This window comes from Prionailurus bengalensis, chromosome E2, assembly GCF_016509475.1.
Source record: "Prionailurus bengalensis isolate Pbe53 chromosome E2, Fcat_Pben_1.1_paternal_pri, whole genome shotgun sequence".
In the NCBI taxonomy this organism is placed as follows: domain Eukaryota; kingdom Metazoa; phylum Chordata; class Mammalia; order Carnivora; family Felidae; genus Prionailurus; species Prionailurus bengalensis.
The window spans coordinates 57,600,283-57,626,981 of record NC_057352.1 but is presented as its reverse complement, the minus strand read 5'-3'; the positions used below and the strand labels follow the sequence as shown (position 1 = coordinate 57,626,981).

The following is a 26,699-nucleotide window of genomic DNA, read 5'->3' as shown; positions in this document are numbered from 1 at the left end:
CGCTCAGTCTCCCCCGGACGCGGCCCCTGCAGGGGAGTTGGGGAGGGCGTGCCCCTCCCCATCATGCTCCACGAGTGGGGGGAGCTATGTTTGCTTGACTACCTGGCATCTCACCCTGGCACCAAGTGGGACTATTAAGCATTTGAGTGCTGGGGAGCGGGGGGTGGGGGAGGCTTCCTGCTTGCTGGGTGGGTTAATGGGTGTGTAATTGAGTCTCCCTGGAACGTTTTTTAGCTGTGGGCCGGGCTCTGTGTGTGGCCTGAGCTCAGAGGCATAAGCGAAGCCAATGTGGTCCTCGCCCTCATGTAGCTAACAGGTCCTGAACAAGCAAACCCAGAAGGGCTTGGGAGGGGAGGGACACAGGGAAGAGCTCAGTCCTGCTGGGGAGAGCTTTCTGAAAGTAAGGGTAGGTGCTGGCCGTACCAAGAGAGAATCCCAGGTCGAGGACCCAGCACAAGCAAATGTCCTGAGGCAGCAAGGAGGAACAGAGGTGAACTGAGCTCAGTGGGTGAGGAAGGCATGGCTAGCAGCCTGGAGAGTGGGCAGGAGGAGGTGATCCGCATGTTTGGTTTTGATCGGAAGGGAGTAAAGAGGCTGATGTGTGGAAGGAACCATAGAACAGTCTGGAAGCCATAGGGGGCATCAAGATAAAGTCTTGCCTCTCAACTCCGGCTGTGTGGCAGTCAGGGTCTCCTGGGCTGCTGGTGAAATGCCACTGCCCAGGTCCTGCCCCAAGTAAATAAAGTCCTTGACGTTGGCCGTAGGTGTTTTATATTTCAAACTCCTCATGACATTATTAAGTATACGTGAAACACATAAATCATAGCTGTGTCTATTTCCGTGGAACTCTCAGCCCAGTCAGGATCTAGAATGTTCCTGGTTACCCCCGCGAGCTCCCTTGTGACCTGTCCTGCTCCACAGCAGCCCCCTTCTGTCACCGGAAGCGGTGGTTCTCGACTAGGAGCAGTTCTAGGGGGCCATTGGGCAACGTCCAGAGACGTTTTTGGTTGTCACAATGAGGGCGGAGGTGTTCCTGGCGTCCAGTGGGTCCCCACCAGGGATTCTGCCCAGCATCCTGCAGCGCACAGGACAGCCCCCCCCCCCAGATGTCAAGGGCACTGCAGTCCAGAACCCTTGCCCCAGGGTGGTTAACTTGTAACCGGAACTTCACGTCCCCGGAAACACGTTTTCTCGTCTTGCTCAGCGTTCCGGCCGCGAGGCCGTCCTGTGCGAGGTTGTGTTTGTCCTTCAGGGCTGTCATATATCCCGGGTAACCGTCTGCCGATTTCCCTGCTAGACTTCCTACTGTCGGCAGACCTGTGGGTGGCTTCCTGTGCTTTGGGGCCCTGAGACGTTCGAGGTGGCTCCCGGTGCCTCGGGCGCCCCCTGAGCCCCGCCCCTGCCTCGCAGTGTCACGAAGCCGGGGTGTCCATTTACTGCAGCATGACCCATCGGAGCCTCGCCCATTGGGCCCTGGTCTCTGTGCTGTCCCTGCTGGCCTGCTGCCTCATCTACTCGCTGACAGGTAAGGCAGCACCAGCACACCGCGGAGCTGGGCAGGGGGCGCGGGAGACCCCGAATCACGTGTGCCCGAGGAGTGCTCACCGCATGCTGGGCCGCGCCAGGCCGGGTCCGGGGGGGTGTCACAGCCCTCGCCCGTTTACTCCTGACCCCCCTGGGAAGTCCCCATTTCATGGAAGGAGTAGCTGAGGCTCAGACGGCTTCCGTGGCTTGTCCGGCAGGGCCCCCCGGCTAGACGTGCAGAGCTGAGACCCTGCTCGTACGCTCCACGCCCTGCCACACAGATGTCCGATGGGACGGTAGTGACCGGCGCATGGCATGATCTCTGGGTAGCGATTTACAAAATGCCCTTGTGGCTTTGACGGACGTGGGTGCCCACAGACCTGGGTTCCAGGCAGAAGAGTCTCCGAGGGGCGCGGAAGTGGGGCTCAGAGATGGCTGGGACCTGCTCAGGGGTCACACAGCGTGCCCGTGGCACAGCCCAGGTCTCAGGCCCAGGCCGACTTCTTTCCTCCCGCCCGGGGCTTTGGAGCCCCTGACCCGGGGAGCCCTTGGGCCGCTGCAGTGTGCCAGCCACTGGGGCCCACCGTGGTCACCCAGGAAGCTTGCTGACCCACGACGCCGTTAGTTTCGGGAGGACAGCACGGGGACGCAGCTGCCGTGTTACGCAGTGCCCGCTGTCCGCGGCGTTCCCCGTGCCGTGCCCTCCGTCCACGTCTCCCGCCGGCACGGTGCCCTTGTAATCCGCCCCCCCTCCCCCGGCCTTCCGCCTTCTCGGCCTCCCAGGGGTTTACGGCTTCCTGACCTTCGGGGCCGAAGTTTCTGCGGACATCTTGATGTCTTACCCGGGCGACGACGTGGTCATCATCGTGGCCCGGGCCCTCTTTGGAGTGTCCATCGTGACCGTCTACCCCATTGTGCTCTTCCTGGGGAGGTGAGGTCCGGCCCGCGGGGCCCTTGTATGTCGGTGCCTGCTCCAGACTGAGCCGCGGGAGGGTCGGCGCGGTCCTTGGGGAGCGGTGCCCGGTGACGGGCCGGAGCCCCGCTGGGTGTGCACGGTGCCCGGTGGGGGCCGGCGCGGGGCTGGAGCCGCCCGTGGTGTGTGGCCTTCAGGTCGGTGATGCAGGATTTCTGGAGGAGGAGCTGGTGCCTGGCGTGTGGGCCCGGGGCCCTGGCGGAGCCCTCGGGGCCGTGGGTCCGGGTGCCACTGACCGTCCTGTGGGTCGCCGTGACGCTGGCCATGGCCCTGCTCCTGCCCGACCTCAGTGAGATCGTCAGCATCATCGGCGGGATCAGTTCCTTCTTTATCTTCATTTTCCCGGGTGAGGCCCTCGCTCGGCTCGGCTCGGCCCTGCCCGGTCTCCCCGTGGGGGACTCGAGGGTCTGGAGGGTGGGAGCCCCGCAGAGGCTTTACTGACTGGACACGGGCCGTGGACTCTGTGCCTTGAGTTAAACGTCTCCGTGACCCTCGATGGTCGTACCCGCTGGGAGTGCTGTCGTCACCCCGTCCTGCAGGTGGTCAGAGGCCCAGCAGCCTCCCGGGGCGGGGCGCAGGGAGTGCCAGGTCAGCCTTGACCTTGTCCAGTCTCCGGTGCCGCCGTGCACTGTGGGATTTCTTTTTTTCTTTTCTTTCTTTCTTTTTTTTTTTTTTTAACCTTTTCTGGTTACGTGAAATTTACGCGGTTCAAAGGTGCCCTGTGAATGTCGTCTTTTTGTCTTGGTCCCCTGGGAGGCAAACACGGTCTCTGAGACGGATGGTTTCGTACAAAACCTTCCCCATGTGGGTGGCTGGAGCTCCAGTCAAGGAGGCCTGAGGCTTTTTGCAGCCTGGGGAGCCCGGGGGGCCTCCCAGAGGAGGCGGCGCTCAGGGCTTGTCGTCGGAGAGGCTCAGGAGGGCCGAGGTGTTAGGGGGATGGTGAGCTGGGTCCGTGGGGACGGGCTCTCGAGCTCCGGGCCGCTCTGGGTTCAACAGTGGAGAGCTGGAGTGGCCCCGTGTGTCCTTTGCAGGTCTGTGCCTCATCTGTGCCGTTAACGTCCAGCCTGTAGCTGCACGCGTCAGGTAAGTGTCCCCAGACCAGGGTGGCAGCGTGGGCGCTTGAGGGGCTCAGAGGGAGCAGAATGGGAATGTGGCAGGGCCCACGGAGGTCACGTCCTGCCGGTGAGACGAACGACAGGCCACGGGGCTTGGCTTGTCCACGGTGACACGGTGTCCGAGCCAGGAATCAAACCCCTGCCAGCCACACTGGGGCCCGCCCACACGCTACCGGTGCTCAGCCCTCCCTTGCCCTCAGAGGGTGATCGTCTCTGCCGCGAGCTGCGGCACAGGCGGGTCCTGTTGTGCGGAACCCTGCGTTGCGGAGGCCGTGTGGCCGGAAGGGTAACACGTTGTGTCTGCAAGGTAGCGGGTCTTGGCTGGACCCTTGCTCAGTGCCCGGCCCTCAGTCCTCTCCTTACGATACCAGGATACCCATCCTACAGACAAGGGGGCAGACGCTTGTCCACGGGCAGGTGACAAGTCAGGGCGGCGCCGGGACTCAACCCGGGCTGACTGGGTCCGGGCCTCCCGCCTGCCTCCTCCCTGCTCCACGATGTGGGTTAGACAGAGGCTTTGGGGCTCCCCCTCTTTCCCAGAAGAGGGCCCTCATCTCCAGGGAGGCCTCGGCTATGATCGGAGCCCTGTCCTTTGCCCTCGAGGGGCCCAGCTGACCCCCCGAGAAAGAGTGCACGCACGGGTTTGCCACACCTCAGCAGGGGCCTGTGTGGCTCTTCCTTCCCTTCCACAGATGTGAGAACTGAGGCCGAGGCAAGTAAAGGGACACCGTCCTACATTTGTCCGGGGCGTTTAGCACAGCAGAAGCGCGTTTTCTCCCAGCCGAGGCCGCACATCCACAGTCAAGGTGTCGGCAGGGCCAGGCTCCCTTTGAAGCCTCTGAGAGCCGCTTCTGTTCTTGCCATTTCCTGCTTCTGGTGGCTCCAGGTGTCCCTGGCTGGTGGCTGCCTCACCCCCGTCTCTGCCCCTCTGGGGCTCTCTGCCTCAAGTCCCCATGTGCCTCCTTTCTATAAGGACAGCTGTCACTGCCCTGAGGGCCCACCCCAAACGCAGCATGATCTCCTCTCCGGATTTTTAACTTGGTTACATCTGCAAAGACCCTGTTCCTAAATAAGGTCACGTTCACGGGTTTGGGGTGGACACGAATCCTGGGGACTGCCATTCAGCCCAGGACAGATGCCCCTGTGTTCCAGCAGCTGGGGGCTTGGGTGCCCCCCCAGAGGCCAGTGTCTCTCTCCTTCCCTCCCGCCTCATCGAGCCCTGGACTGGTTTTCCCACAGCCGTGGGCAAGGCTTCCTTCCCTTCTGGGGGAAGAGCTTTTCTGGATGTCTCTGAACCTGACTCGGGCTTGGGGCGGCCGCGATGGTCTGGGGCCTCCTACATGCGGCTGTTTCCCGGCAGCGGTCTTTGAAGGCCCTGCTGCTTCTGTTTTGTGCCTTGATCCAAGCTCACAACAGTTTTTGCTGGTGGGCTTTGAAGGTATTTTTAACTCTAGAGCTGCCATAGGGCCTCTGATCCCTCAGAACCGCTCTAGGAGCCTGCAGGCCCGAGAACATTCCCCACGCTCTCCCCACCTCCGTATTGGGGGCATTCACGATTCTGTCTCACTGGAGACCATCTTTCCGTAACATCGGGTCCTGTGGCCTTTGTTAATGGGGCCAGAAATGTGTCCGGCCACCCTGCCGTCTGTAGGAATTTCATTTCCTTGTCTGCACGGTCTCTGTTGGTGTGTCGGGAAGCTCGCAGATATGGCCTCAGTGGCTGTCAGGGCGACCGCCTCTGCCCCCGTGGCCAGCCGCTGTCCCCATCGTGGGTGACTTCGGGCTTTCCGCTCTTTCATCGTTTTCAGGGGGGGCTCCATGCCCTCCTCCCGTTGCCCCCAAAGGGAAGGGACTGGGAAGGTGTCTCCCTCCCCCAGGGGAGGAACGGGATTAACAGAGGCAGTGAGTGATTTTAATCGCAGGGGGCCCTTCTCTCTCCTTGTCTTGGAAACCCATCCCGACAGGTGGGGGGGAATACTATGGGTTTTTCTTCCAACTTGGTGGCTCTCCTGGCTTCGTGTGATCAGCCTTCGGCGTGCACTTGGCTTGTCTGTGCAGAGCTCTGGAGGAGAGCGTGTTTGATGTGTATTTCTTGGCCTCGCAGGTGCTGTTTGGAGGCATGGGGAGTGGTCTCCGTGCTCGTGGGCACCTTCATCTTCGGGCAGAGCACGGTGGCAGCCGCCTTGGAACTCCTCTGAGCGGGAGGGGGTCGGCCCGGCCCCATGGCTGCCCTGGTGCAGCTGCCTGCGTGCAGCTGTGCGACCCGTGTCCTTGCCTCATAAAGATGCTGGAGAAATGGATACCTTCTGCCTCCTGAGGCTGCTCATTTGGGCTTCTGCTGGTTCAGAGGGTTTCGGGCGCAGTGCCGAGGAGGGCGGGTTCGGGTCCTCGGGCCACCCTGACAAAGACCACAGCCTGGGGGCTTCGAAAGGCAGAAGGGTCCCCTCACCGTCTGGGGGCGGGAGCCCGAGATGCACGTGTGGGCAGGGCCGCGCTGCCTATCGGGGAGGATCCCCCTGCCCCTTCCAGCCTGCGGTGTGGCTGGCCATCCGTGGCGGTTCTTGGCCTTCCCTTTCCGTGTGGTCATCTGCCCTGTGTGTCCTTCCAAGTCTCTTTTTTTTTAAAGTTAGAGACCGTGACATCCAGTGGGGGAGGGGCAGAGGGGAGGCGGCTAGAGGATCCCTGCGCTAACAGGGGAGAGCTGGACGCGGGGCTCAAACTCGCGAACCGCGAGATCATGACCTGAGCCGAAGTCGGACGCTTAACCGACAGAGCCACCCAGGAGCCCCGAAATTTCCCTCCTCGTATGAGACCCCAGTCATTGGATTAGAGCCACCTTCGTCCAGGATGACCTCATCTGAATTTACTTCCTTAGGGTCTGCAAAGATCCTGTTTCCAAACAAGGTCACAGTCACAGGTTCTAAGAGTGGGGACTTCAACCTAATATTTCTAAGGGGCATAGTTCATAACAGAAGTAGGGGCTGAGGCCCAGGGAGCCCTGCTTTGGCCCGCACTCTGATGGGAGGGTCCCAGGGATTGTCCCTTTCCCTTTGGCTGGACCCGAAGAGCCTGGAAACCCAGTGAGCTGTGTGCGGTTCCCTCCCCGCCCCCCTCCCCCAATTCCAGGTGTCACGCCTGCGGCTGAGGGCCAGGGGCCCAGAGGTCTGCCCCAGGGTCAGGGTCGGGGGAACGGGGGTGGGGGGAGAGGCAGCTTGCAGCCCAGCTGCTCCTGGGTCTCTGTGCTTGCCAGCACTGACCCTCTACGGGGCCTGGGGTGTCCTGGAGGTCGCTGCATTCGGGCCACTCTCCCTCTGCCTTGGGACGTCTCCCGGAAGCCGGCGGTTGGCTGTGGCCAGATCCAGGAGGGGCCGACGTTTGAGGACCTCTCCCTCAGGGTAGGCAGTGGGCCGGGCTCTGCTGTGTCGTGTGACGTGTCCCTGGCCAGTGGTGCCAGGACCCTTTTTGTGTTTTTTTTCCAGCCTGTCCACCTGCATGATTTGCTTTCAGCTCTAACTCACCTGCCGTCAAGTTCACCCTTGCAAAGTGTACGATTCAGTGGGTGTTAGCCGAGGCACAACGTTGTCCAGCCGTCACCAGCTGGACGTTTTTGTCACCCCAGGGAAACCCGCACTCATTAGCAGTCACTCCCCAGCCCCGGGAACCACGAATCTGCTGTCTCTGCAGATCTGTTCCTTCTGGACGTTCTGTACGAATGGACTCGTTCGATACGCGGCCTCTGTGTCTAGCTCCTTTGAGGTCGCGTAATGTTTTCAAATTCATCCATTTTACAGGGGGAGGCAGCTGAGACTTGGAAAAGTCCAGGCTGCTTGTCCTGTGAGCTACAGAGCTGGGGTCGGGACCAACTGGGGGGGGGGTCACGTTCCACCATCCACTTTCTTTCTAGTGCGCACCCGCGAGTGGCCAAGGGGGTGTGACCCCATCCACCCAGCCCCAGGACGAGGATGCACCTGCTGCCTCCTCCGCCCTGGTTGCATGTGTAGACTCTGACCCAGTAATTGGGGCACCAGCGTCTCCTACACGGGCCTTCTTACCAGCTACACACCCTGCCACACACCGTGGGTCAGGTGGCCACGGAACCAGGACAAGGTGCTGCGGCAGAAGTGCCCCACAGCCAGCGGTGAGAATGGAGTCATCGATCCGTGGTCCCCTAGATGCTTCCCCAAAGTGCTGCGGCGGTGGCCGGGAAGGCTGGGGCCGTGGCAGGGCCATTCACGGAGTCTTTGAGAAGAACGAAGTGCGGTCGGGTGAGGGTAGGACCATAAAAGGGGGGCATTGCGTGAACTGGCTTTGGACTCAGACTACTGGCTTTGAGTGCTGGCTCTGCCATTTGCGATGTCAAAATTGGGGAGTTTATGAACCGCATGTGGGCATCTGGCATGATGCCAAGTGGGCTCTCTGTGAAAAGAGAAGGCGATAACGTATCTACGGCAGCCATGTGGGGAGACCTGAGCAACGGTGGTTTTATTTCCAGAAAACCTAGGTTGGGACTAGGCGAATAGTGAGCTTCCTAGCAGCCAAGGGAAAAGGGAAATAGGATCCTCGGGCTCATCCAAAAGCAGGAAAGGGTAACAGGGAGGAAGTGGACTGACAGTGCCGAGAGAGAAGAGACTGGGGCTCTTCAAGGGGTGATGCAAACCACCACTGGGGACGATAATTTTCATCTCGACCTGTGTCTGGTACAGATGTGATCCTCATAGGACTGTCACCTCAACCATCATCATGCAAGGACACGACGCGGTCAGAGAAATGCCGGCTGGGCCGTCACCCTCTGATGTCCCCCCCGATGGAGGTACGAGCTGACCTGGGGCTGTCCTCTGACACTAAGGGACTCCCTCAGGTTTCTGACCGCAGCGGGGAGGAAGGGCTGAAGGGGTGTCCCGGACCCAGGGGACCGTGGTGTCACGGAGGGCTTTGGGCATGCGCTCCGGGTCTGCAGCCTGCCACCTACCAGCTGTGCGACCTTGGCCGGCCCTTGTGCTCAGGTTGCTAACCCAGCAAAACCGCCTTGCTGCCTTGTTCAGCCTCGGCGTCCTCCCTCCGGTGGGTCAGCACCCACTCCTTCCTTCCGCCTCTTGGGCCTCAGTTTCCATCCTCTGGCTCTCCTCCAAAACAAAGCCAAGGACAGCCCCCCCACCCCCCCCCGCCCCGGGATGGCCGTGAGGGTGAGTGGCAATGGACTTGAAGAGCTGGTGGCACCGAGCCTGGCCTGTCACCGGTCCCGGGCCGCGGTGACACCTACGCGTGAGCGTGGAGACCCTCTTGTCCAATACTAGCTGCGGCCGAGACCCGAGTGCTGTTTCGGGGGTACAGTGATTGGCTCTCTGCCCTGAGGGGCGCGGGGGGAGCACCTTGCCGCTGGGTCAGGTGCCCCCAGGCAGTCGGGCAGGGACACCAGCCCCGGGTGCTGCCGGTCCCCTGAGGACCTGCCCCCCTTCCCCACAGGACTGACCCCGCACGCCTCCGGCGGGAGGTTCGGGATTTGAACTGGGCACAGCAAGAATGTCGTCGGCCATCGAACGCAGGTGGTGAAGGTCTCCATTTGGGCAGGTGAGTTGATTGGGGTTTTTTTTGGGGGGGGGGCGGTTAATTGAGGTGAAATTTAGATAACACAGAATTAACCATCTTCACGGGTGCTATTCAGGGTCGATCGGTGTTGTGTAACCACCATTCGTTCCAAATGACCCTCGTCTCCCCAAAACGAAAGCCCACCCCCCTCGGCAGTAGCTCCCTCCTCCCTCTCCCCCAGCCCCTGAGCGCCGCTCGTCTGCTTTCCATCCCTATTGACTTAACCGTCGCAGGCATCTTGTCATGGGAGTGGGATCACGCGCTGTGTCACTTTGTGACTCGCTTCCTTCACGCGGCGTCCCGTTTGCAAGGGCCAGTCGTGTTTGGCACGGGTCGGTGTTTCTGTCTTTTTTTGTGCCTGGATAATACTCCGTTGTGCGGCCGGACCTTGTTTTGTTTGATCCGTTATCAAAGGGTGTCGTTTCCGCCTTCTGGGCCGCTGTGAATAAGCCGCTGTGAACATTCGGGCACAAGTATTTGCTTAAGTGCATCTCTGCTGTGTTTTGGGGCACAGCGTGTGCCTGGGAACGGAACGGCCGGGCCCTACGGTCACGGTTGTTACGCGAGGAACCTGACTGAGGTCTTCCGGTGCCGACCCGGAGCCGTTCGTCCCCAGCTGTCTGGGCCGTGTGGCACCGGAGTTCGGGCACGGGATGGGGGCCGGCAGCGCTGGGTCTGGATCCAGGTGGCGGCATTTGCTTGCTGTGTGACCTCTGGTGAGTTACTTGGCCTCTCTGTGTCCCCCCCCCCCGGGAACCTGCGGCTCCCAGGGTGACACAGGCAGCCTGCGTGCCTGGAGATGACGTGTAAGCTGTGGGAGCTCTGATGCCTTTTAGGGTGGAAATCTGTTCTCCTCAGAGCCTGCTCCCACCCCCTCAGCATCCAGGGAGGCTCCGAGAGCTCGTGGGCTGCCGTCAGCAGAGATGAGCCAAGAGCTAGGGCCAGCGGGCATCGTGGGTAGCACAGTGTAACCCGCCCAGCTCCCGGGGATCCTCGGCTGCACCCCAGAGAGCCTCAGCCCTCTGAGAATATTTTTTTAAATGTTTTCGACAGGGTGAGCACGAGTGGGGGAGGGGCAGAGAGAGGGAGCCACAGAATCGGAAGCAGGCTCCGAGCGGACGGCACAGAGCCCGATGTGGGGCTCGATTCCCCAAACTGTGAGATCATGACCTGAGCCGAAGTCGGACGCTTAACCGCCTGAGCCCCCCCAGGCGCCCCTCTGAGAATATTTTTAAAACAGCTGAGCTCCTCAGAGCAGCCCCCGCTTCGGGGGCGCTTCCCGAAGCTGCCGGCGGGACCCAGTCACGCACCATTCTTGGGGGCCGGGCAGTCTTCAAAGAAGGGTCTTCCCCCCCCCCCCCCACTTTCCAGATGAGAAACAAGGGGCTCTGAGAGGCTGGCTGCGAGCACCTGCAGCTCGGACCTGCGCCGCTAGGACTCAAGTCTGCTGCTTCTGCTTCCTACGAGCCCGTGCCGTGTTGGTTCTGTATAAAGGGCCGGCGTCGAGCCCGGCCGGGAGGCGGCAGGCGGGAGCCCGAGCCGGCGGGCTGGCCTGGGCAGAGGACCTTCCCAGCAGTGACCGCTTTGATCCCTCCCCTGTCACAAGCTGCCTGTTCCAGGCACGTCCTTGGCCCCGGGGTTCCCACCTGCCCTGGTTTCCGTCCTCCCTCTGTCTCTGCCCTCCCTCCTGCCTTGGGAGGGGGATCCGTGGTTCTCGCTTTCCTCGTCCTTTGTGCCTTTTGTGTAGGACACCTTTGCTGCTAACCAAGACAGGGGACAGAAGAGGGGAAGTTAGAGATAGAACAGGACTTGACTTGAGGGGTAAGTCTAGGGTCTCGGTCTCCTGTGTGGTTGAATAGCTCGTTGACGGGTGTGCCAAGACTGTGCCCGGAGCCCTCTGGCCTTTGCCCTTGGCTCCTGGGACGTGACCTCTAGGACCTTGGAATGTCCCGACCCCAAACGTCTTTGTTGAGCGGGAGCCTCAGCCCAGAGGTATCGGCTTGACCTCCGGAGGGGCCGGAGGACTGGCCTCCAGTGGAAACTGATCCCTGAGGTTCGGGTCGGCTCCTTGCCTGGTAATACTCTATGCACGTCGTCGCACGTCGGTGCTGGGACAGGAGGGGACAGCTGTAAGCTCTGTGCCTGGCCCCTCGTGGACCCCGGCACGTGTTTCCTTGGCTGATTTTAGTCTGTACCCTTTTGTTGCTGGGTTCTGGGAGTCCTCATGCATTACCGAGCCAGAGGGTGATCCTTGGGGCCTCTGGGAACTTTGTAACAGGCACCGACTTGTCAAAACGCGTACCGTCTTACGGATAAGGAGACAGGGTGTGATGTGGTCAAGATTTCACGGCTAAAACGGGGCCCCAGACCCTGTGACAGCTTCACTCCTCTAGCTGCCGTCACTAGAGCACGCGGAACGAAAACACAGCACGCGGCCGTTCCCGACCAGAGTTTATTGGGCCTGACGGCCGAGCACGGCACGGGCTACGTGGGCTCTACTGTCCTGTGCGGCCCGGGCACAGGCCTAGGTTGGGCACTACAAGGTCTCGGCTCCTACCAGGACGCTAAGGCAGTGGCCAGCGGAAGGGAGGGTCATGCGTGGCCACTGGGGTGGGGGTTCCAGGAGGCCTCCCTCTCTCTGCTGCCCTCTGGCTCCAGCAGGGGTCCGGCAGCTCTGCGGCTGCTCTGCCGATGGGGGTGGGGGGGGGTCTGGGGGGACGGCAAGGGGGTTCTCCTTCACTTCACACAGCAGGGAACTACATTCTTGTCTGGAAGTACAGTGAAAAGACGGTATGTGTACCAAAGTTTCTAGAAAACGGGGGGCAGGTTCATCCGAAGGCCTCCGGGAGGTGGTCAGTCACGGCCCAAGGTGCACCAGGCAGCTGGGAAGGGCGGGGGGAAGACACGTGAGGCAGAGCAGGTGGCCTCCTTCCCCAAGGGGACCACGGCCAGGGTGGGAAGCACATGTCCAGCTTGTGGGAGGTGCACACTGGGGGCCCTAGGAGCCAATTCCAAGGGGGGGAAGTAATGTCTGGGGGGAGGGAGTAGGGGTACGGGGGGGCACCTAGAGCCACCCTGACGCGCTGCCCTCTCCCTGCAGCCGACTCTCCCACTCATGGAGATCGTAGCCCTGCCCTTCGTGTTCAAGGGCTGGCCTAACCCTCCGGCCCTGGGTCTTCCCTCCTCTCTAGGACCCCCTGCACACCCAGCTTCCCTGTACCTGGCACCAAGATCCGGGAGAAGGCCTCAGGCTGACTCAGCGTGTCCACCTTGACGTGCCGGAAGGCCTTGCACACGGGGCTCTGCAGGTGCCTGTGAGTCGGGGGATGGAGGGTTGAGCCTCCAGCCCGGCAGCTCGCGAGGGGGCCCTGCCAGAGACGGGGGGCTTCCCCTGCCCAGGCAGCCTGGCTCTGCGCTTTCAGCCCTGGGGGGAGGGGAGGCTGACGGCTCTGGCCTCAGAACAGCCAGTGGTTGGTTGGTGGGGAGAACAGCCAGGTCCTTTCTGGAGTTTTAGCCACGGGGGCAGCAGGTAGCAAACGCGAGCAGCCTCGGCCACCAGGGTGGGCCAGGAACCCGGGTTCAGAGCCCAGCTGGGGGAAAGGGGGTCCCTCCAGGTGGAGATAGAGGCGTTCAGGGCCCCTGTGGGCCCGGTGAGGCCAGCACGCTGCAGCTAGAGGCCCGAGGAGCCAGGGACCCTTGGTGCCCTGCCCGCCCTCCCCCCGCCCAAGGAGGCTGGGGGTAGACCACTCACCTCCTCCACTCTTCCTCCGTCTCCCAGAACTCATAGACCACGAAGGTGAGGCCATCGGCCAGTCTCACTGCCGCGATGCTGGGGGGAGAGAGGCTCCAGCTGGAGGGCTGCCCCCCAAGAGCCTGGCAGAGGTGGGAGGGGCCCCCAGCACTGGCCCTCCGGTGTGTTCAGTGAGGATCCCCACCACCTGCTGCCAGGCCCGGTCCCGGAAGGTGGCCAGGAAATACTCACTGAACGAATCGCAACGGAACGACACTTGAAAAGGCCTGCCATTTAAAAACCCCACCTTTCAAAATAAAAACATCTTCCTCCTCCTGCCTTCTCTGTAATTGTTTCATTTAATTGACCCAGCAACGGGGCGGAGAAGGCCAGGCACCCGTCCCTTCCTGTGTGACCATGACCTGTGTGCCGCCAGGCCCCTCCCAGGCCTGGGAGAGGAGGGAAGGGACGCCCCCAGTGAGAAGGCGGCTGGCCTGGGGGGTTGGGTTCCTTCCTCTCTAACCCTGGCCTGACCTGCCCCCCACTCAGAACACAGCCCGAGCCTCCAGGAGGAGAGCTCTCTCTCGCGGGTGCCGATCGCCGTGTAATGCCAGGTAATTCCACGTTTCACCAGACAGGAGCCGGGAAGCAGGACTGCTAATGGCATCATTAGTTCACTAGCTCCAGCCTCCGACCACACCTGGAGCGGGGGGCCCCCTCCGCCCCCCCCCCCCCAGATGCACGTCACCTGCCAGTCAGAACCCAGGGCCCTTTGTACCACTTGACAAAGGTCACGGGGGCAATGGGGACTATCTGCATTTGGTCACTGGGGGATGAAAGCGACCCCGGGGACCGCATTTGCCTGGCCGACAGCACACGGCATGCGTTGGGGTGCACCCGTGGGCGGGCAGGGACGACAGTCATCCCACAGGCGAGGAGCCCCTTGGCGTCCTGCCCCCCCCTCCTCCCACGTTCTCCCCCCACCATGAGCTCGCGATCGCCCACCTGCACGACCGCACCTTGCCTGCCGTCCTAGCGGGGCCCGGGAGGACCTGTACGACGCCCCCACCAACCCTGCTGGCCGCCTCCTGACCTTCCCGCTTAGCCCTCAGCACAATCCTGTCGGTTCGGCCTTACGGCCTCTCCCCACCCGTCCCCCATCCCAGCCACTAGCTGGTCCCGTCAGCCCAGCTCCAGAGCCCAGGTCACTCAAAGACCCGCCCGGACCGCGGGGCCTCTCCTGGCCGCACCCGTCCCCACTCTCCCCTCCTTCACACAAAGGAGACCTGACCGGCTCTGCCTTCGGCTCGAGCATCTCCGACACGGTCCCTACCAGCCCCCAGTCCTTTCCTGTCGTCACAACCGGGCTGCTCGAGGCGCTTGCTATGTCCCCAGGTCTCGGCTCCAGCCGATGCCCCCCGCAGACCACCCTCCCCCCGGTTCTGCACTCGCTCCTCGCCCGGCCTCATGCACGAACGGCCCCCCACCTGGATCAAGCAGGTCACTCACTGGAAGCAGGTCCCGGACCCCGCGGTCCCCCGCAGGTACTGGCGCAGGGAGTCCACGAACTCACTCAGCTGCTCGGGGCACACGGCCATCTCCTGCCGGACCAGCTGCAGGTGCTATGGGGACACAGGGGAGTGAGCGCCCGGCCACCCCCGCTCTCCCTGCCTGAGACCCGGCCTCCCCAGACCTTCCTTCGGAGAAGACAGGGCAGTTCGGCCAAAACAGAACCCAAAACCCCTCCTCACTCACGCGAGGGCTCATTCTTACGCCAAAAGTGGCGAAAAAGAACCAGGACCGAATGGCTAAAAGCAGACAGCCACGCCCAAGCAGGACACCACACGAGGGTGTGCACAGAGGGGCTCTGCGGCCGCCGGGAGCTGCCCGCACGGCACTCTGGTCCGAGACACCACAAAATCAGGGCCCAGCAAGATTCGCTTCTGGTCGGGTCTGTGTGGGGTCACTGTCCTGATCACTTCGCCCCGGGGCCAAACTGTTGTTGATCAGAGAACACCCCTGGCTGGAGAGGCGGCCAGGGCCTAGGGCCGCATCTTCCCTCGTGGTGGTCCCAGGGGGTGACACCAGCGGGTATCAAGGACCTGGAACTCAGTCCTGGCTCCGGCAGGGATGGGGCCACAGGAGAGGGGCAGGAAGGGAGCGGGTCTCACCATGTTGGTGCCTTCTTCATCTGAGAGGCGCTGCTGAAGGTCAAACCAAAGGGTCTGAAACAACAAAGCACAAAGACGTGTCGGAGACCGAGGCCCCTCCCCCAGGGAGGCCTCCAGCACTACCACAATGAAACCGGAGAGTCCAGAGCCAGCAGAGAGCTCCAGCCTCTCTACCCCAAGGTTCCAGGGGCTCTGGAGTCCCCGGGGCCAGGCCTTGCTGGGCCACCTACCCTCCAGACACAGGGCTGGCTCTGAAGGAGGCTGGGAGGCCCGGCTGGGAGACGGACCAGAGGAAGTGGCACAGATCCCTTCCGGCCTTGGCATCTGAGAAGCGCAGAAGCCAACCAGACCTAGGCAGAGGGCATTCGGCCAGGGGCGGGATAGTCTTGGGACAGGACAGTTCTGAACCCAGGATGCCGCTGCCAGCAGCCCTGAGATCCCCCGTCGGCTGGCCAATCACCCCACGTCAAGACCCCCGGTGCCTCGTGAACCTGATAATGGTCTGAATGGGGTGGTTGTGCTAACACTGGCCTCCGGCAGGCCTCGAGCTACATGCTTCACGAATACATCTTGTCTAACTTTCCCGACTCCCGGAGGTGGGCGCGGCCCCACCGTCAGCTCCAGGAAAGCAGGAACCCCGGGCGCGCTGTCACCGACACGCGCCGGAGTCCAGAACACAGCACCCGATGGGTACTCGGCAGTTTCGCAGCGCACGGCCCCGGGGTCCAAAGCTCTGTTGCCGGGGTTTGAAGCCACGGCTTTCTCCCCCCGACCCACAAAACCGTGATTCTTCTGCAACTCGGGCCAGCGCCCGGCACCCCATCACATCAGCCCCACCCAGGCAGCGCCAGGCCCAGGTTGGCACGAAGAGGGCGGAGCCCCCTGCCGGCCCCGGATTGGCCCCCGCGGGCGGCCCGGACCAATCAGAGGCCAGCAAGCGGGGCCCCGCCCCGTCTCCAGGACACCCAGGTGCTCCTCGGTCTCCAGCCAGCTGGTTGTTAAGACGACCGGAGGCTAAAAATAAGCTTCAAAGAACCTCCCTCTGGAGGCGCTGGGAGTTGTTATGACAACCCGGCCTCGGGGTCCCACGGAGCCTTTCCCACCGCTCCCACTCAGCTGCTGGCTTCACGGGAGGGGGGATCCCACCTCGGCCTCAGCCCACCTCCCCCCGTCTCCAAGTCTGGCCTCAGCCCCCCTCTGCGTGGGGGGAGCCCCCCACCCCGCCCCCATGAAGCCCTGAGAAACCCCAAGCCCATCAAACTGCTTTTTTGCCCTTGCGCAAAAGATGTCAAAAAAAAATCAGAAAAGCGGGAGAAATGTAAACTCGCTCAACCGTACGGTTCGGAGATGCCCGCCGTCTTGGTTGATGTAGGGGTGCTGGTCCCGTGCGTGTGCACAGGTTTGGCGTCAGAATATGGGTGACAACGCCTAACAACTGCTAACATTGTAATGCTCACGACGGAGCAGGCTCCGGGCTAAGCCATTAAGGCTTCATTTTCTTGGGAGGCCTGGGTGGCTCAGTCGGTTAAACGTCCGACTTCGGGTCAGGTCGTGATCCCCCGGTTCAGGGGTTCGAGCCCCAGGTTGCGCTCGGTGCTGACAGTGCAGAGCCTGGAGGCTGCTTCAGGCGCTATGTCTCCCTCTCTGCCCCTCCCCCACTCTCTCTCTCTCTCTCTCTCAAAAATAAAATATTAAAAAAAAAAAAAAGACATTTTCTTTAATCCTTACAACCACCCCATGACGAGCTCTAGTCTGAACATTTTCTCTGCGGTTAGAGCAGGAATCTGAGGCTCAGAGAGGGCAAGTCACTGGCCCAAGGTCACAAAGCTGCTAAGTGGTATAACCAGGATTTAAGTATGCGCAATCTGATACCTGAGCCCTTTGGTAAACCTTAAGGCAACCTGTTCTCTTTCTTCCCACACATGATCATTGTTTGGGCTGAACTGTATCCTCTTCCAAATCCTAAATTCCAGGCTCATCTCCCCTCCTCCCCCCCAGCACCTAGGAATATGACTCTGCCTGGAAATAAGGCCTTTGAAGAGCTAATTAAGATGAGGCCACATGGGTGGGCCCTAATCCAACGTGACCTTGACGGTGTCCTTGGAGTTGAGGACAGAGCCGCGCACTGAGGGAGGATGCGTGAGGACACAGGGAGGAAGTGACTGTCCTCATGCCCAGGAGAAGGCAGCCCTACCCCCAGCCTGAGCTCGGACTTCTGGGCTCTGACGTGATGGAAGAAACGGCCCCGGTTTGAGCCCCGCCTGTGCTACGTGGTCACAGCGGCCCCGGGAGACAAATGCGGTCATCCCGCGGGGACCCGCCGAGTCGTGAAACACCCTCTGAAGACAGGACTCGTGTTTGAGAGACCTATGAGAGCCTCCTCATTCCAGAGGACTCTAAGCTCTCCTGGGACGCCGCCGGGACGCCCCGGCCCTCACCCACCACCCTGCTGCCTCCTGGCATCCCCAGGCCGGCCTGAGAGCAGAGGCGCAGGGAACCCTGTCCCCTCCCCGCACACGCCCCTGCTGACTCTGTGTTCCTTGAGACGCCCCTCCTGGCTGCCCCTTGCCCGGGGCACCTCTCCTGGACAGGTACGAGGGACATCTTCCCCCTAGTCCTGGTGGCCAGGCTCCCAGGCTCCTGCCCGGACTCCAGACGACCCTGCACCTGCTGGGGGCAGCGGAGGGGGACGTGGCTCCGCGGGCTTACCTTGTTCTCCAGCCGCCCTATCAGCTCTGCCAAGCGGCTGATCTGGGCCTCGAGCCCCTCCTCCTTGGGGTCCGAGGTGACTAGGAGAAAGGATCAGAGATGCTCATGGGGGGAGGGGAGGGCAGCCCCCTCCCCCACGCTGTCCCAGTCCCGCTTGGAGGCCCAGGCTGCATCCGGGCCACTATCAGAATTCCCACCCACCCACCCCGTGCTCCCCACCCCAGGCCGCCACACTCTCTCACCAGGCGGAAGACTCTTCCCTTGTTCCATGGCCCCCAGCTTGTGGTTGGGGGCCTGGGGGGGAGGGGGGCCAGCACACCAGGTCTCTGCTGCGCCGTGGCTGGGTTTGCTGTGGTTCTGTCTGCAGTGTGAGCAGAGGAAACACACGCTGTGAGGGAGGCCGCAGGGCCCCGTCCGCTCTCAGCAGCTTTGGCAAATGTGAGGCAGCGGCCATGAGCCCAAACACAGTGCACTTGACCCGGTCTGGCCCTATTCCTGCCAGGCAGGCGTAATGGCCTCTGTGTCGCGGCTGAGTCGTTGAAGCCCGAAGGCAGGTGACTTCACCAAGACCACCCAGCAGCTGGCAGCGCAGTCAGGATCGAGCTTCACCGCATTCTAGGACCACACGGCCCAGCCCCGTCCCCGGGAGCGTCAGTTCCGGGGCCGGGGTGAATTTGAGCCAGGCCCCCACCCCACTGCCTAACTCGCAGCACCCCCTCCCCCTCCCTGTGCGGTGGGGAGCCCGGGTCTGTGCCCGCGAAACAGCCCGCCTCTCTGCAAAAGGGAGCCCTGAGACACGGTCCAGAGAGACCATGGAACAGGACAGAAACATCCATGATCCTGACCTCAGCTGGGCCCTAGAGAGAGGGGCCAGGCCCCGTCCCCCGTCCCCCGTCCGCTGCCCCCAGGCACACCGGGGTGCACACAGGTGCACGGCCCTGGCACGCCCTGCCAGGCACACGCGGCTCACCCAGCACGTGCCTGGCACGACAGTAGGGGCTCAATCGACGCTCGGTGAATTCCCGGACACCCGCGTGCCCAGAGATGCTGGAAAACTCACCGCAGACATCCAGATACACCCAGACACACACAGCAAACGTGCCCTGTGCCCAGCCCCCCTTCTGCACCTTGGTGCCTGCCTCTCCTCTGGCCGGGGGGGGGGCCACCCCAGACTTCTGGGGGACGGGGGAGGCCACGGAGTCTTTGAGGCTCCACAAACCAGCGGCAAACTGCGGCGGGAGTCCCCCAGGGGCAGCGGGGCTTTGAACCAGTGGCTGGCGCCTGGACGGGGTGGCCTAAGGGGACTTTGCAGCCCGGAGCCTAAAGAGCTGAGATTTGGGGCAGTTTGAGGTCGGAGCGTGTGTCGGGAGGTGTCTCCCCTTTGTGAACTGACCCCTCCCCCCACCAAAGTCCCACAGGAAGGTCCCAGCACAGGGGCGGGCAGGTGTAACCGCCAACGCGCCACGGAGGTGGCGCTGGGCAGGAAATCAGCTACCATTGGGCGGCAGCCTAATCTACAGCAGGAGAAAACACCACGTTTTTCACCGAGAGAGTGACCCCCAAAATGAAGGAAAGCGAAGTGTCAGCTTCCAGAGCTGTGGCCGTCACCACCGGGGACGCTCAGAATGGCGGACGCAGAGTTCCGGGCTCAGCGCCCAGGAATTCCAATCCGGCAGGCGCGGCCCGGGGCCCGGGATCTGCATTTTACCTTTCCCAGGTGATCTGCCCACAGGGGCTCAGAATAAACAACTTTTGGGAACAGTGTCACCGAGCAGCCTTCGCGACCGTATCCGGTTGGGACCAGCCCCCGCCGGCCGACATTCACATGCTCAACCCCCCACCCCCGCACTGGACAGCAACCCATATCCTGGCCGGGCCGAGCCTCTGGCTGTGAATGCACGGCCGGGCACAGCCATCCGAGGCCCAGCAGTGTAGACATCTGGCTGTTTTCCTTGTCTACCCGGATTTCTTTACGGCCCCTCTGCACCAGACGCATCGGCTGCTCTGGAAAGAAAGGGCGAAGGAGACTTGGTCTGAACTTGGGACGGCAAACGTGAGGGCTGGTGAGCCCAGGGCCTGGCATTGCCGGCTGGCAGGAAGGACTCCTCCTCTCTGGACACCAGGCTTTCCCTCCCCGACACGGCGCTCTGCCTGAGTTGGGACCTCGGGGCCTTCTCCCCGGCACTCCGGACGCACGCACCCCACGCACACCTGGCATTCTTCTACGCGCACGCGGTCTCGTTCAGTCCTCACGGGCACTGAAGACACAGGCACGGGATCGTCCCCACTTGACAGACAAGCGCGGCGCCCGGCCCAAGGTCACTCAGTCCCCAGGCGCACGACCAAGCAGCAGGTGTCCGCGTGTGCGTGTGAGACACATGCCCACGTGACCCTGCGAGGTCCCAGTGACGCACCGGATCTGGCTGGTCTGTTCTTCAATGGCCTCCACCGCACTCTCCACGGAGCTCAGCAGCGACTGGACCTGATTGGCCGTCTCCTTCAGGAGAAAGCGGGTCACAAACTGGTCCACGTTGCTCCCGCCCTCGTACACCTGTGGAGGGAAAGAAAGAAAGGGGCACACGGGGCAAAGGGGTCAGGGAGGGAACTTGGGTGTGGGGTCCGGCACAGAGCGGGACGGGGCGGGGGGCACCTGGGGCTGGTGTCTCTGTCTCACAGGAGGAAACGGGGACCCCAGCGCCTCCAACCTGGAGCATCGGGGAAGGGGCTATGGATTCAGAGATGGAGGTTCGAGCCCTGGCTTCCCCGTGTACTTGTTCCTGCCCTCTACGACCACGGTTGGAGTCCCTTTAGTATCTATCCTACAAGGTCCCATGGAGGACTGGATGACAGAATGCGTATAAAATGCCTGGCACAGGCCCTGTAACATAGCAAATACTCAACGAGCGGCAGCTGCTGGGATACAGATGATGTTAATACCGACGATCGTGGAGGGGAGGAGGGGGAGGAGGGGGAGGAGGGGGAGGAGGGGGAGGAGGGGGAGGAGGGGGAGGAGGGGGAGGAGGGGGAGGAGGGGGAGGAGGAAGGTGACGGCAGCGATGCTGATACTGGGAGAGATGGGGAAGACGATGATGGGGAGGGGGAGGTCGTGCTAAGGGTGGTCGTTGGTGGTGGTGTTCTTGTTGACAGGGGTGAAGTATGTGGAGAGAAGAGTCAGGGACCCTACCCCCCCCTTCCTCCCGGGAGGCTTCCTTGGCCTCGTGGGCCTGCAGGATGCTACGCAGAGAAATGAAGGAAGACTCAAAAGCGACCAGCTGGAGAGGTCCAACTGGCTCCTCCCACGAAAAAGCCCGAGACTCAGTCTCAGAAGCCTCCTCCCGGGTCCTCCCCTCCCCTCGGGTCAGCAGGGAGCCTGGGGGGCACCCAGAGACGAAGATTCGGAGGCCACGAGGAGAAGAACTCAACTCGAGGGAAAAAGAAGGAAGAGGGTCTCCACAGACTTCGCGGTGGTGCGGCTCTCCCCTTTTGTCAAGAGTCTGCGGCAAAGACCTTCCCCAAGGCTTCCGGATCCGGCTGAGAAGCCTTTACGGCACAACTGAGGTTCTGGCTGAGCCAGGTCACTCAAGGATGGTAAGGATCAAAATAGCACTGTGTTGGGGACGCTGGTCCCTGAAACCCTGTGCGACTCTCCCGCCTCCTCGGCCGAGACCCCACCCTCCCGAGCCAACCGCCCGGCGCTTTGGAATTCCGCCCGGTCCCAGGCAAGGCAAGGAAAAACAGGGCTCTCAAGGAAAGCAAATTAAACCATCCATCACTCTGACTGGGAATTAATTAGCAACGAGGGCACAAGGGAAACACGGCTGGAGACAGAGAGGGAAACAGAGGCAGGGGAGGGGAGCACGGGGAGGAGAGGCACACACGGGGGAGGCGTGGAGGTGGCCATCCTGCGCCAACACCGGAGACGGGTCCCGACCACGCAACGGTGCCAGAGAGTACGTAAGGTTCTGCTCGCCTAATGCGTTTCGATTATTGATTATCCTCCCTAGCAAATAGTTGAAACCACACTCAATCCGGTGATCAACGGGCCCTGGACAAATGAATGGCCAAAACGAACGAGAAGATGCAATGTGGTAAGAAACTGAAACGCAAAGAGAAAGCCTGCTAGAAGCCATCAAGCAGAAAAATGGGCTGAAGTTAAGTGTGTTAAAAGCACTCGGATCAAGTGACTGAGAGTGCAGCTAGTGATCCGTGAGCGTAACCCGTTAGCTGAATTCCAAAAAGACACGTGACTTTCAAAGGAATAAAAATGCAAGGGCGCCTGGCTGCCTCGGTTGGTTGAGCATCCGACTCTTGATTTCGGCTCAGGTCACGATCTCGGGGTCGTGAGATCAGGCCCCGTGTGGGGCTCCGCACTGAGTGTAGATAGAACCTGCTTGGGCTTCTCTCTCCACCCGCCCCCACCGTCTCTCTGCCCCTCCCCCATTCATGTGCATGCATACACACGCGTGCGCGCACACACTCTCTCCAAATAAAAAAAGAAAAGTTTAAATTCCTCCCTCAGCCAACAGAGCAACTCCACCGATTCCAGAAGGAAAGGATCAGAACTGGGAATCGCGTGTCGTGTAGACACACGACTCATCTTCGGGGTATAGGGTGATATTCGGAAATCTGCCAATTTCTGACGTGTTACCACATGAGCACCTTTCTGGCAAAAAACTGCCTAGGAGTCTCCCCCCCACAAACACACACATATCTAGGGCTGAGTCAAAGAAAACAGTCTTGAATAGGGAAGTCATGGAAGGAAGGGTCAGTGATAGAGCCGGTTAAATGTAAGGTTGCAGGGTCAGGAGATGAAAACGTTCATCGGCGATAGTTTAATTGCAGTCACACTGGGTTATGTCAATAAAGACGGGAGAAGTATGGAAAAAAAATATCTGAAAATCTCAAAAAACGCCTTGAACTCCTCAAAAGGGAGTCGATGTTTCCGATTAGCTAGGGATAAAAACACAATAAGGAATGTGCACGGTGCCAGGGGTGCCTGGGTGGCTCAGTTGGCTGAGGGTCATCCGGCTTTGGCTCAGGTCGTGATCTCACAATTCATGAGTTTGAGCCCCGCGTCAGGCTCTCTGCTGTCAGCGTGGAGCCTGCTTCGGATCCTCTGTCCCCCTTTCTTTGTCCCTCCCCGGCTTGTGCATGCTCGCTCACTCTCTCGTGCGCGTGCGCAAAAATAAACACTGAAGAAAGAAAAGGGGTGCCTGGGTGCCTCAGTCAGTTAAGTGTCCGACTTTGGCTCAGGTCACGATTTCGCAGTTTGTGAGTTCAAGCCCCACGTCAGGCTCTGTGCTGTCAGAGCAGAGCATGCTTTGGATCCTCTGTCCCTCTCTCTCCGCCCCTCCGCTGCTTGCGCTCTCTCTAGCAAAAAATTCACAGCGCCTGTTTTAGTGGTTGTCCACGAAATGAAAACTACAGCGTCTACCCCTGAGACCACAATCGATGCTCTAAACAAAGCGGACCATCGAAAGGTCACAGATCAAACGGACAAGGGAAGCACACAAAACGGGAATCGTGGGAGATTACGATAGCAGTTGGAACAGACCGATTACAACAATAAAGAAACGCGGCCTAAATTCCCTCACGTAAAGATACAGTCCCAGATTTGATGAAATGAGACCCAAACGGAGGCCCCTCAAAACCAAAACAGCACTGAGAGATTTCCAAAGAAAAGTCTGGGCAAAAATCCTGTCACCAGATTTGGTCAAATGAAGAAGTTGCACAAGAAGATAGGATTTAGAGAACACGGTATTGCACAAGGTGAGAAGGGTCACGAAACAACGGCAAGAGGCATTCTGCACAGCAAGGGCAGGATGTCACCACACCATCATGCGATCGGAGAGGATACTGCTATAAACATGGCAATGGGGATTCACATGGACACAGCCACTTTAAAAAAATTTTTTTTCAATGTTTATTTTAGAGAGAGAGAGAGAGAGAGAGAGCGAGCGAGCATGAGTGGGGGAAGGGGCAGAGAGAGAGGGAGACACAGAATCCGAAGCAGGCTCCGGGCTCCGAGCCGTCAGCACAGAGCCCGACGAGGGGCTCGAACCCATGAGCCGTGAGATCACGACCTGAGCCGAAGTCAGACGCTTAACCAACTGAGCCACCCAGGTGCCCCGGACACAGCCACTTTATAAAGCAATTGTGCTTTCTCTCCAGAGCCTTGCACTGTCGCAGACGAGGGGTCTGGAGTTCTTTCTTGTCCAGCAAGAGAGCGGACGCAGAAATGAATACGAGAGAGGCTAAAGTCTGGGAGGAGACAAGAGCCCCGAACAGGAATTTCGTCTCCGTATTTGAGTGCTCAAGATCTTACCCACGTGGTGACCATGGAGAAAACAATCGGACAGTAATCATTAACTTGTGTGATTAAGAAGCAAAGGGTCTTGGGTGGGGTGGGGGGGGGACAAGCGGTGTTTGTGATCAAGGTACATTGGCGTCAGATGGAAAGTAATTTCCTGCAGGTGATGGAACAAGTTACTCGTGATCCCGGTACAATATCGCGCTAGCTAACCTCCGGTGCTTTCACCCAGTGGTGGCCGCTTTCTGCTCTAAGTTTGTTTCCCACCCATTTATGTAAATAGAATCTATTTCCCCACATTGCACGGCTCCTATTCTTTGACTCAGTCCTTCCATTTACGATAATCCATCCCTAAGAAATCATACAAAATGAGCACAAAGGCTCATGTCCCGAGGTTACAGTATATATTCATATTAGCAAGAACCTGGTAATCATCTAATATGCCCCAAAACAGAGGAAAAGTAAATTTAAGAATATTTAAAAAAAAAAGATGCTTCTGGACAGTTTTAATCACATAGGAAAAATGCTAAGATATTAGGTGGAAAAAGTACAAAAAATAAGTCTTGTACACAAGACAATATTAAATATATTAAAGAAATACACATGGGAAAAAAGGTTCCGAGGTAATAACATGTTAACTAACAGTGGTAAGAAACGGTGGGAGTTACAAATGGTTGGAACTTTTTCCTTATACTCTTCTTTATTTTCTAAATTTTACAAGTTGACTATGTACCATTTATATGATAAAAAAAAAATAAAGGTCTATATGCATCAAACAACATGGCTAAAAATCTAGTAAGGAAAACCATTAAAAATACAGAGAGTAAATAATTTGGTGTGACAAATTAGCTCATCATTGTCCCATAGGGGAGATAAATTGGACGATAAATAAGGATGCAAACACAATTGTTAGGGGCGCCTGGGTGGCTCAGTTGTTTGAGCATCCGACTTTGACTCAGGTCATGATCTCTTGGTCTGTGAATTTGAGCCCCACATAAGGCTCTCTGGAGTGCGGAGCCTGCTTGGGATTCTCTCTCTCTCTCTGCCCCTCCCCTGCTCACACGCTCTCTCTCAAAAATAAATAAAACATTAAAAAAAAGAGCATTGTTAGGTAAACGTAAAGTCTTTTTTTCTTTTAATTTAAACAAACTTTTTCATGTTTATTTTTGAGAGAGAGAGAGTGAACAGGGGAGGGGCAGAGAGAGAGAGAGGGAGAGAGACACAAGGCAAATATGAAAGTCTTTATTTTTAAGTTTATTTAAAAATTTTTTATTTTTTAATGTTTATTTATTTTTGAGAGAGAAAGGGTGTGAGCAGGGGAGGGGCAGAGAGAAAGAAAGGAAGACACAGAATCTGAAACAGGCTCCAGGCTCCGAGGGGTCAGCACAGAGCCCTATGCGGGGCTTGAACTCGGGAATGGCAAGATAATGACCCAGGCCAATTTGGATGCTTAGCCGCTGAACCACCCAGGTGCCCCATAAGTTTAATTACTAGAGAGAGAGAGAGAGAGAGAGAGAGAGAGCAAGCACGAGTGGGGAAGGGACAGAGCGGAGAGGGCAAGAATCCCAAGCAGGCTCAGGCTCTACACCGACAGCTCAGAGGCCGACGCGGGGCTCGAACCCACAAACCATAAGATCGAGATCTGAGCTGAAGTTGGAGGCTCACCTGACTGAGCCATCCAGCCTCCCTAGTGTGAAAGTCTTTAAAAAGGCAAGAAAGATTACTGGGTTTCCTATCAATAGGCCCTGTGGATTAACTAAATCTTCTCTTGTTTGAGGGCTCCTTTTAAAACTCCACAGAATGTACAAGAGAGACGATGCTGAAAAATAACTCTCATCCACAGCGACGCACAGGAATTTTGTCTGGCGGAATGCAACTGACTGTCGCCGTCACTGTGGACAGTGCCCGGTTCTGCACCGATTCACAGATTCGCTCAGAGCTCCTAGTTGCCTCTATCCATGGTGCGTGGCCTTGGAATTTTCCTTTGAGCTAGCTGTAACATCCTCCTGGTTCTCACATTAATTAAGGAGTTTTTTAAAATATTCATGTTGCCTTAAAAAAAAAAAAACCGGGGGGGGGGGGGTGGAGCTCGTGGCTGGCTCAACTGGTAAAGCATGTGACTCATGATCTCAGGGTCATGAGTTCAAGTCCCACACTGGGCGTGGAGTCTACTTAAAGCTAAAAAAAACTGGGGCACCCAGGTGGCTCAGTCGGTTAAGCGCTGGAGTTCGGCTCAGGTCATGATGTCATGGCCTGTGGGTTTGAGCCCCGTGTGGGGCTCTGTGCTGACAGCATGGAGCCTGCTTTGGATCCTCCGTCTCCCTCTCTTGCGCTGCCCCTTCCCCACTCCTTGTGTGCTTGCTCTCTCTCAAAATGAAATATTAAACAATTTTTTTAAATTAAAAAAATTAAAACTTAAAAAATTAGAATATTCAAGTTCTGTATATTGAGAATAGAAAACTAAGACCACATAATTCTTTACTTTCGTTATTCAGTCATAATAAGATCATAAATTAGATCATGAGTACCTTAAAAAAAATTTTTTTTAACGTTTGTTTTTGAGAGAGAGATTGTGAACAGG

General features: G+C 59.1%; 2 protein-coding genes across 3 annotated transcripts in view; one reads left to right on the top strand and one right to left on the bottom strand.

Annotated features, from left to right (window-relative positions):
* SLC38A8 (solute carrier family 38 member 8) overlaps positions 1 to 13,267 on the top strand; it is a 33,337-nt gene extending 20,070 nt beyond the window's left edge. The window contains exons 9-18 of the mRNA XM_043599771.1: positions 1,411 to 1,525; positions 2,308 to 2,455; positions 2,635 to 2,843; positions 3,529 to 3,580; positions 5,717 to 7,007; positions 7,092 to 7,750; positions 8,316 to 8,422; positions 9,076 to 9,180; positions 12,390 to 12,512; positions 12,977 to 13,267. Coding sequence (XP_043455706.1) covers positions 1,411 to 1,525; positions 2,308 to 2,455; positions 2,635 to 2,843; positions 3,529 to 3,580; positions 5,717 to 5,810 — 618 coding nt within the window. The 3' untranslated portion in view covers positions 5,811 to 7,007; positions 7,092 to 7,750; positions 8,316 to 8,422; ... (1 more) ...; positions 12,390 to 12,512; positions 12,977 to 13,267. The remainder of the gene's footprint in view (positions 1 to 1,410; positions 1,526 to 2,307; positions 2,456 to 2,634; positions 2,844 to 3,528; positions 3,581 to 5,716; positions 7,008 to 7,091; positions 7,751 to 8,315; positions 8,423 to 9,075; positions 9,181 to 12,389; positions 12,513 to 12,976) is intronic.
* Positions 11,637 to 26,699, bottom strand: part of NECAB2 (N-terminal EF-hand calcium binding protein 2) — a 28,685-nt gene continuing 13,622 nt past the window's right edge. Inside the window, exons 6-13 of one of the 2 annotated variants that reach the window (XM_043599773.1) lie at positions 20,223 to 20,359; positions 18,051 to 18,169; positions 17,809 to 17,888; positions 15,100 to 15,153; positions 14,438 to 14,550; positions 12,950 to 13,027; positions 12,419 to 12,510; positions 11,637 to 12,080 (exon numbers count right to left, since the gene is read on the bottom strand). In XM_043599773.1, coding sequence (XP_043455708.1) covers positions 12,052 to 12,080; positions 12,419 to 12,510; positions 12,950 to 13,027; positions 14,438 to 14,550; positions 15,100 to 15,153; positions 17,809 to 17,888; positions 18,051 to 18,169; positions 20,223 to 20,359 — 702 coding nt within the window. In that variant the 3' untranslated portion in view covers positions 11,637 to 12,051. Of the gene's footprint in view, positions 12,081 to 12,223; positions 12,511 to 12,949; positions 13,028 to 14,437; positions 14,551 to 15,099; positions 15,154 to 17,808; positions 17,889 to 18,050; positions 18,170 to 20,222; positions 20,360 to 26,699 lie in introns of those variants that run through there. The other variant, XM_043599772.1, reaches the window with a different exon arrangement.